Source organism: Topomyia yanbarensis, chromosome 2, assembly GCF_030247195.1.
Source record: "Topomyia yanbarensis strain Yona2022 chromosome 2, ASM3024719v1, whole genome shotgun sequence".
Classification (NCBI taxonomy): Eukaryota; Metazoa; Arthropoda; class Insecta; order Diptera; family Culicidae; genus Topomyia; species Topomyia yanbarensis.
Genome location: NC_080671.1, coordinates 83,116,339 through 83,126,742, shown reverse-complemented (window position 1 = coordinate 83,126,742; position 10,404 = coordinate 83,116,339). Strand labels below are relative to the sequence as shown.

General features: G+C 39.5%; 1 protein-coding gene across 1 annotated transcript in view; it reads right to left on the bottom strand.

The window, feature by feature from the left end:
• Positions 1-212: 212 nt before the first annotated feature.
• The window catches only part of LOC131679562 (apical junction molecule-like), a 45,737-nt gene continuing 35,545 nt past the window's right edge, over positions 213-10,404 (bottom strand). The window contains exons 5-6 of the mRNA XM_058960302.1: positions 1,236-1,324; positions 213-327 (exon numbers count right to left, since the gene is read on the bottom strand). Coding sequence (XP_058816285.1) covers positions 213-327; positions 1,236-1,324 — 204 coding nt within the window. The remainder of the gene's footprint in view (positions 328-1,235; positions 1,325-10,404) is intronic.

Sequence of the window (10,404 nt, the reverse complement as noted above, 5' to 3'; positions counted from 1 at the left end):
TTATAGCTCTATCGCCACGTTATCTGGATCTACCGTATTTTTCGTCCGAATACTGAGTTTTTTTCTGATCCGTGCTTGTTTGTATCGTTTCTCGTTCACCCTCGTATGGTGCTGCATCATTCTCGCCTTTGCCGTTATCTTCTCTTTATCTCAGTAGTGCTACCTGTGGTGCTTCATAAGTTGCTCCAGCCATCAAGAGTAGTCACATCGACCTATTCTTCCGTTGGTAGTGCCGTCTCCAGCTTCTGTACGTATTTCTGCAGCACCATCGTAGCTGCCAGATGTTGAGCCTCGGCGTCCATGCTCACGAGTGTTGTACTAACGTTTCTGTGGTTGAGAAGAAGGCCGTTGTCGTTTGTAACGGAGTGTAGTGTCCCATCGTGAGCAGCTGTCATAGAAACGCTCCAGATCCGCCTAAAATGCATCTTTGTCTTTCGCTGGTCTCGCTTTGTGTGAGCAGTGAACGTTGAAGATACGGTAGTTGAAGAAACGGGCTTTTTATTGTCACTACATTCTCTTGCTGTTACTTGAGCACTATAAAACCCAGCTTGTTTGTTGTGCCGCCGCTCTGGTAGAATGTGGCTGCTCGATGCTAGCTTTTTCAAACCTTCTGTCCTGCTGAGCAATGCTACGACCCCGAAGTTACGAGTTTACAGCCCTTCATGCAAAATTCGGTCGATCCCCTGAAAGCCAAGGGACTTACAGTTCCAAATTTCCAATAGCACTTTTTTCGTAGTATGACTTAATTGATCCGATCTGTACGCAAAAGCTGTGTTTCCAGACGGCTTGTTACAGCTGCACAAAACTCCTATCTGGTCGGAGGCTTCCAATTTCACTACTGAAGGTGACGATAGCCCACAGTTTATCCGTTTTGTGTGCATCAAAAAAAAAAAGCCGACCCGGGTACCCGCAAATTCAAAAGTTTATAGCTTTGTCAATTTTTAATCGATTTAGATGTTTTGGATGTTTTGAATTCAGGAAATCATCCACTTTCAGAAACAGTGAAATTGAACACGACGAATATATCTGGTTAATCCCGCTAATCCAGATTTCCGGAAGGATATTCCAGTACTGAGAAACAATTTGGAATTATTTCGGAGGGTTCTTATCGTTGTGGATCATATGACGATTTGACCTAGGAACAGTCACTCACTGCCTTGCGGGTACCTGCTCCGGAAAGAGCATTGCGGTCACTTATATTATTATACATTTTATATCCCAGTATTGGAACTTACCTCCAGAAATCCGAATAACCGTGAACCAGACGCATTTTTACAGATTCTAAAAGTGGTTGAGTTCTGGAATTCAAAACATCCAAATGTGTCTATATTGGAGAAAAAATGCCATGGCTACGAGTATTTCGGTTTTGGGGGTACTTGGGTACCTTGCCGGGCTGTTACGGGTTAAAAAAAATCCAAAAGCCCTTCCTCCAACCCCCGATCATCGGATCATTATTTTTTCCCACAAAAGCAATGCTTGGTATTATTCTAAGATGTCACTAAGGTGCAATTTCCCATTTGGGAAAGAGTACTGGAATTTCATGAATTAAAATCTGCAAAGTAGTTCGCTGTCGGACACATAACGGTTAAGTGCGACCTTGTGAACAGAGTTGTAACCTCGCTTTGCTCACCGTGATTAATACGCATATGGATAAAAAAATGTATTCATTTCATTATTGAAAGATGAATAAAAAAATAAATCGTTTTAGGTGCAATATATACACCACCACAGAAAACTCTATTGATGAGATAGTTTGGTTAGTCAGAAATACGTAAGGGGCGGCCAATTTAACTTTTAGCCCCAAGCGGCAAAAAGCCTAGTGCCGCCACTGGGAACTAGAAAGCTCGTATACGTAATCAAGTTCGAAGTGGCGGAGCGTTTTTTCATAAATCCGTGTTGTGGTTCGCCGATTATGTTGGAAGGAGCAGCGTACATCGCATTGTACACAAACTTTTCCAGAACTTCAGCTAGGCAGTTCAGCAGCGAGATTCCTCTGTAGTTTTCAACATTGTGCCTACCTCCAGCCTTATGAATAGGAACTATAGCAGCTTCTTTCCATGCCAGTGGGAAAATATTTTCCGAGATTAACCGCTCGAAAATAATATTTATCGGTGTAAGAAGTGCTCGGGCACAATGCTTTATAAACACAGGAGGCAAGCAATCCGGACCAGGCCCTTTCAAAGGATCACCACTGGACAGAGCGCTCGCTACATCAGAATCATTTACGTTAGGAAGACGAAGGTTGATATTATGCGTTGGCAACGTTTCAAGGTACTGTTGCGATGGATAGACAGGAGGAGGAGGGCTGGTAAATACATCTCGGAAGTGATCTGCAAAAAGGTACGCCGACTCGGCCTGAATTTTTGTCTCGAAGATAGACATTTTCTGGTACACCCCCGGAACGTTTTCTGTTGTTTATAAATGTCCAGAATGTCGAAGGATTTTTTCGAAGGCTGCGCTGAACTTAGTTCAGATATTAACCGAATGCACTGTTCCGGGCTGTTTCATATTTCAATTCAGTTTGACAAAAAATAGTTTTGTTGTCGTCGGTCCTATACTGTAAATATCGCTTTCGTTGTTTCCGGAGTACGTTGCGTTGCGTGGAAATTTATATTATGCTTTTCTGCTGACACGTTTTTTAGGAACATTACGGCGAAGAATCTCATATATGGCATCATAGAACGCCACAACTGCTTGATCTAAGTCATTTCCAACCAGCATATCACGCCAATCGAGTGCACCAATGGCCATTGAGACTTGATCGAAGTTACATCGAGTAAAGTCAAAGTTGTATTCGTCGTTAATTGTATCAAAAGCTTCGCCGTCATCAGAACACATCTCAAATCTTAAAACGAAGGGTTTATGGTGAGTGTCAACCTTCAGTATAGATGTGGGAGGCTCAATCAGTTCGAACACGTCCGTGTCATTAACGAAAGCTAAATCGAGGGTCCGTCCATTCACATTGTTAAGAGTGCAGATTTGATACAAGCCACCAGCGACCAACGTTTCTGTGATGGCCGTCTCTTGTTCCGTGGTTGCATTTTCAGGAAGGTCGCACTTATAATCATCATCACGCGTAAGACAACTTGCTCCAAACATTCATATCCAGGCATTTTGAGTATAGTCCCAGTTAGATGTTTCTTTATCGCTATGACAACACCACCTCCGCGACGTTGATGACTTGTAGAAGAGTTGCGATCGCATCGGTAGATTGCATAGTTCGTCGTTTGATATATTTAATATATCATCACGTAACCAGGTTTCGGTGAGAACGATAATGTCGTAGTCACAGGAAGTGAGCGCAAGCAGGAAAGCCCAAGATGCTTAGAGTTCTAAGGTGATTCGTCTTTGGCAATAACTAGGTGAGGAGTGAGGTAAGCGTGCAGCAGACTGCGGGGAAGAAAAATGACAGCAAACAACTTTGTATACACACTGAAATCCAAGCAAACATATGGAAAGAACTAGTAAACAATGTTGATTGCTGTCGTTACTAAAACCAATATGGCTGATCGACGTTTTTGAGGATCGTATCACCTGAGAATAAAAACTTCTTGGGAAAGCCTGCGTTTTTGTTCTCATTCCACGAACGTTCTGGTAGTAGACGGACAGGAAATCAGGCCAGGTACGCAACGGCATGCTATGAACCAAGAGGTTTTCAGATAGCGAACTGTCATGTAAAGCAAAATATTCGCCTGAGAAGGGAGTTCGGAAGACCCCCTCACGACCTCCAAACGCAGGGCCGGGACGACTAAGCGGGTCGCTGGATGGTAGCGCGAATGCGTCGGAGCGCTCGGGGGCTTCCGTAGTACTGTATAACGGGCGTCCCGGTGATGGCAGTGATGAACAAAGTGCACCTTCATTTAATTGGTTCAAATCATTGGAGAGCACGACCGGGTCAGGAGGGTGAAATTCCAGTCGACTACTGTGCAGATAATCTTCGGTGACGGCGTCTAAACTGTTGTGTTCAGCAGCAGTCTGTAGTGGGAGGCGTTCTGAGCGAGCAGAAGTGATGCAATCTAACTTTCCATTTAGACATTGAAGTTGTTTGCCAGGCAGGTTTGCAATAAAGGTAGAATCAAACGAATTGTGTTTGTCGACAGACTGCAATTGAGATTTGTTTTGAGGGTGTGCAGAATCTATATTTGCTTCGGAAGGACATATACCCTCCTTGGCTTTACCTGACACAGACGGATTCTCCGATTCAACAGATATGTTGATTGCCGAGGAAAATAAAGTTAGAAAGAGATTTTCCGGTATAGCGTTGAGCTACAGAGCACCACTAGATGAATTCCTCTCTGCAGCAATCTTGATAATTGGTCGTTGATTTGTTGAGTTATTCACAAATTCCCTAAAGTAAATGTTTTCTGGCCAGGTTTGTTTGGAGAGGGCCTTATCCCTATAAGATTTACGAACGCCGATCTTATATGTAATATAGCTCAGAGATGTGACATCCTTGTCCTAAGGAACTAGATGAACTATCCTTGGTTGTATATCCTCGCCCAGGCATTCTTTCACTAGGGTCGAAACTTCATCATCCGTCGTGCTGGGGTCAAATTCTGACTAGTAGACAGTTCCTCAGGTGGTGGTGAGACTGTTTTTGTCGTTTCAAACGCAGTCTTAGCTCCACGAATATTAGTGATTTTGGTTTTTAGCTGGTCAAAAATGATGAAAAATGGCTTTACCGTTTGTCTCTAGTACGGCAGGGTCGATTTTCATGAGCATTTGAAAATTCTTTTGTATAATTAGTTATAAAAATCCCAATCGGATTGAAGACGAAGAAAAAGATTATACGTAGCACGTATCTCACTACTGTTGACGCCGAATCATTTTAAACAAAGAAATATAATATTTAATTGACTTTATCAGCCTGAGTTCAATGTTATATTCATGTGATCCGATTATGCAATGTTGTGGGAATGGGTTTGGAAGTGGAGGGGGTGAGGTTTAGTGGCTTGAGAATGGAGGATGCCTCAGAAACCCTTCATCTCATTTCGGTATACGGGGTGGATGAAGGGAATGCAGGTGTGAGAGTGGTCCAGGGGGAGGGTGATGAAGAGGGAAGGTGTAAGGGTAAGGGGGAGGGAACGATGCCACATCCAACTGCATATTTTCCATTTGAGACTAATTTTGAGAAATCGGTTCAGTCATCACCTAAGAATCGGTGTAACTTTAATTATGGAATACGCCCGGAATCCGGAACTTCCGGAATTGGCTATAGTGGACAATATTTTTAAAGAATATTTGACTGGCAATCAGTGATCTAAACCTGCGAGTCGAAGTAATTTGGTGACCATTTCAATAGATTTTTAGCCTATGAGGTATTACAAATGCACAGCGTTTTAAAACGTCGTTTTCGTGATCAAAATTAGTAGCGTCTAAACCTTTAAACTTTAGAAGTATAGTTTGTTCGGAGAAGTTGTTGTTCTTATGATTGCGCATCCACGGAGTATACCGTTCAGTGATTAATTCACCTATAAGTGATATACGAAATTTATTTTCCGAAATAATTAAGATAGAGACTTTGTGTCTTCAAAAAAGTTGTAGCAAATGTTACTACAAAAAAATTGCTGAAGACACCATATATCTAGCTTCAACAGTTTACGAGTTATGGAACATATTATATGGAAGACCCCTTAATATTAGTTTTTTCATGATAACTTTTTTAGACATTCTCATATCTTCTTGGAATCTTCCACAAAGTTGTTTACGGTATCGAAACACATATTTTTTGCCGAACATAACTATCTGTGGAGTTTAAAAAGATATTCTAAATTTTACGATATTTTTAGGGTAATTTCCACCTTAAATAATTCGTTAAGGAGTGAAGGGTATTATTGTATCATTCATTTTAAATCAATTTTGTAAAAATCGGTCAAGCATTCACTGGGAAATAGGTGTGATATAAGCTTAGGAACTTGGTGAGTTCCCCGGGGGCATCAAGAAGCGTCATGGGTAACCAATGTGGTCAAAACTACTTTGATTGGTCATTAGTGATCTAGACCCGCAAATCCAAGTAATGTTGAAAGTTTTTGAATATGTATTGCATCATTCGGACATCATTGGGTTACCAGTTTATATGGGAATTTGCAGTGTGACCGCACTCCTCAACCCGTAACTCCGGAACCAGACGTCGGATCAACTAATAATTCTATAGCAGCTTATGGGAGCGTTTTACCTTTCATTTGAAACTAAGTTTGTGTAAATCGGTTCAGCCATCTCTGAGAAAATTATGTGAGTTTAAATGACACACACACATACAATAGAGTGGGACAAAAATTAGATTCTAGCTCCGAGCAACTTTTTAGGTTCCATTTTGGTCCTAGAACAACTGTGCAAATTCTTAATTCGATCCCTAAACTATATTTTTGCGCACACTGTTTAAAGTTTACATGGGAAAATTAACTTTTACAAAATAATTCCTCCAGGAGTCGCCCATTATTTCGTAAAAATAAATCGATATGTGGCTTTGACAGAAAATTTAATAAAGAAACAAAGTCTCGAAAACCACGAAACAATCTGACGCTCGATAAAAAAGTTATGAAGCAAAAACCGATTGATGCTCTGACGATTTATAAATTACACTAGTTTACAAATTTTGGGTTAATTGCATGAAGTTAAGAAAAAAGGTGTTTTCTAAGTCAATTTTGGGTCGCTGAGCACGAAAATCATATCCATTTTCTTTTTCAAAGAACCTTTTTAGTGATTTTTTGACAAAGGTGTTTTTAAGCACTTTTTGCAGTTTTTGGTCAATATATCAGGAACAAATTTTCCGATTAACACAAACGACTCACCATTCGAAAGATATTGATGTGCCCATTCCAAAATTGTATAACATGTTAGGATAAAATATCAACAATTTAGGGTTAAGAGCAACCAAAGTCAAAAAAAAGTTGTATTTGGTAAAATTACTAATTTTTAGTTAATTTTTCATAAAAAAAATAAATCAGCAAAAAATATTTTAAAACCTTATGTGACAGAAAAACTTCTAACGTGAATTTTAAGCCTAAGATCACGAAAATCCAACAAAAACTGGTGATGTTATTAAGCACCGAATGAAAATTGCTCTGTTTTTCACATATCTCTTTTGGTCTTAAGTTACAAGAAAAAATGTTTTCTAGATTAATTTTGGGTCGCTGGATACCTTTCGAACTGTTTCGATCGGATCCTATTTGAACAAGATAATTGATGTGCCATTTCCGAAAATGTATAATACGCGTAGATCAAATCTCGACAAAAATATGATTACGGCATAAAAGCCAACTGTCAAAATTCTCTTTGAAAGGAAATTTTAGACAAACTTTTCCTCGCCAATCCCAAGTAACAATTGAAGTTTTATAACACGCTACAAGTTTAATCTAAGTTTTATGAGTGGCTATAAAACTACCTTTAAACCTAAATTGTTGCTAGGGATCACAGATGTTTATAGTAAACAAAAGAAAAAAGTTTTCTCTTGCATTAACTGCTATGAAATGCGTTTAGCCAGTAACGGTTTGTCCGGAATTTCCTTTCAAAGAGAATTTTGACAGTTGGCTTTTAAGCCGTAATCGTATGTTTGTCGAGAAATGTACATTTATTATGATTACAATCGACCAAAGTAAAAAAAAAGTCTAACTTTTTTTTTTAAATGCATATTTCTAGTAAATTTTTTATAATAAATGAAGGACAGAAGAAAATTCTTGTAGAATCTAATGAAATAAACATTCTTTTTGCATAAATTTTAAGCCAATGGTCACAAAAATCGGATGAAAATGTAGATGTAGAAGCACTGAATGAAAATTGTAACTTTTTATTTTTCGCACAATCATACTTTCGGCTGAAATAATCTTCTATACTTAATAGTTATTGTTTGTGTTACTATGTTTTAATTGCCGCAATGTTCTACTGTATCGATTTTGTTGGCTATTTTCGGCAAATTTGAGACTAAGAGAATCGAAAGCAATGAAATTGAAAGACGGATAGGTATTCTAGAGTGAATCAGTTATAAACTTAGAACGGAAAACTAGAACTAAGCAGGCTCATATGGGCATGATCGAAAGGAAATGTGAAGAATTCTTTGCCTTCTGCAGAGTAGGAGTTGGGCGTTGCACCCAAGTCTACCGCATGGTCTATGGTAGAACATAACTCATCATCATGTTTTACCGCCGACGCCGGCGTCATGATGAGTTATGTTCTACCATAGACCATGCGGTAGACTTGGGTGCAACGCCCAACTCCTACTCTGCAGAAGGCAAAGAATTCTTCACATTTCCTTTCGATCATGCCCATATGAGCCTGCCTAGTTCTAGTTTTCCGTTCTAAGTTTATAACTGATTCACTCTAGAATACCTATCCGTCTTTCAATTTCATTGTTTTCGATTTTCTTAGTCTCAAATTTGCCGAAAATAGCCAACAAAATCGATACAGTTATTGTTTGTGTTGGGTACTGTCTTCTCGAGCTTGCATCCATCCATCCTGCGGCATTTGAATGGTTTTGGATTTTTCATTGTACAACTAAGTTCTCTTTTTAAAATGTGAAAATATCGTTGGAAAATTTTTGTTTTGTATGTGGTGAGTACATATTTTACGAATTAAAGGATTTTTCGCCTTCTGCTTCAACAGGATTCACAGCAGATTCTCAGTTCACATAATATTACGTGGCTAGTGCTACGATCCCACTGAGACTCCTTCTCGATAGGGACTCGAATATTTAACGAGTGGCTTATGAGACCAGTGCTACACGCTCTAAACCGCCGCAGGGCAGGGTCATAAAATCATAAAATTTCCATTTCGCTCAATGTGCCATAGCATCAATATTTTCCATCCGATGTTAGCGATTTTAGGCTTAAAATTAACGTAAACATATTATCTGTCATCATAGATTCTGAAAGGTCAGAAAGAAACATTTGTTTTTCGGTAAAAAAAATCATTTATAAATGAGTAACTTTTAAAAATGGTCAAAAATGCACTTTTTAAACTTTGGTCGCTTGCAGCACTAAAAATTTTACATATGATCGACACATATTATATGTTTTTGTAAAGGGCATCTCTCACCTTTCAACCTGCGTACTGACTAAATTAATTGAATGATTTTGACACGAAATATTGACTAAAAACTATAAAAAATGCTCAAAAACGAGTTTTTTGAGAAAATCACAAAATCGCTTCTTTGAACAATAAAATGAATATTGTTTTCGTGTTCAGCAACCCAAAATTAGTCTAAAAAATACTTTTTCTTGAAGCTTCATTTTTCTTGTAAACTAGTGTTATTCATTTTTTCTAGCACCACTGCTTTTGGCTGTCCAATTATACGCAATTTTGTTCAAATTTTCTAAATCATTTATCTATACTGTTTGGCCACTTCTCAAGAGTTTTGAGGGATAAAATGAGGCTTCTTTTGTACATAATAAGAGAAAGTTAAAAATTTTGTATATAATTCGATCATCAGCAGCAGTGATGCTATGAAAAGCGAAATTTTAATCAATCTTCAAGACATCAATCGGTTTTTACTTAATAACTTTTTCCACAAGCATCAGATCGTTTCGCGGTCTTCTAAACTTTGTTTCCTTGACAAATTTCCTATAAAAATCAGACATCCATTTATTTTTAGGAGGTAAAGGCGACTCTTGGAAGAATTATTTTGCAAAAGACGATTTCCCCATGCAAAATCCCATGTAAACTTTAAATCGTGGGCGCAAAAATATAGTTTCACCGATTGAGCTGAAAATTTGCAGAGTTGTTCTGGGAGCTAAATAGGACCCAAAAAGTTACTCGGAGCAAAATTTCATTTTTTTCGTATAACCTTGTCCCATTCTAACATACATACACACAAATACTGCAGAGGAACCACAAATAGGGTTTCGGGAGAAATTCCACCGCCGGAAAACTCACCGACGGTGTAGACTGGGTCCACCGCCGGAGACCAGTTGAGTAGTACGCGATGTAGCACAGGGCTCGGGTCGTCGGGGCGCCAGCGAACCAGACGTCAGGCTTCACCGGAATCGCCGGACCGGCCTCAACACTCTACCGGGTAGCTAGTGAGTAGGCTAGATCCACCGCCAGGGATTAGACCGAGTAGACCGCGTCGAATAGCCAGAAGTGGGTCATTGGGGCGCCAGTGAACCCGGAATCGCTGGATGGACCTCAGCCCCTACTGGCTGGCCGTTCAGTAGGCTTGGTTTACCGCCGGAGACTAGAACGAGTAGAAGAAGCGGGGAGCTTAATAGCTCATAGAAACGTACATCGGTATCAGGCAGAGCCGTCGAGAGGGGAGGGGGAACAGGGTGTTTCCCCCCGGACCCGGAGTTGTGGAAGGGGCCCGGACTTTAAACAGAAGGAATGATTCTGACAAATAGTTTAATAACAATTTATTTGAAAATGCAATTAGAGTTTGAATATTGGTATGATTTAATAGGATACCTTGCAAAA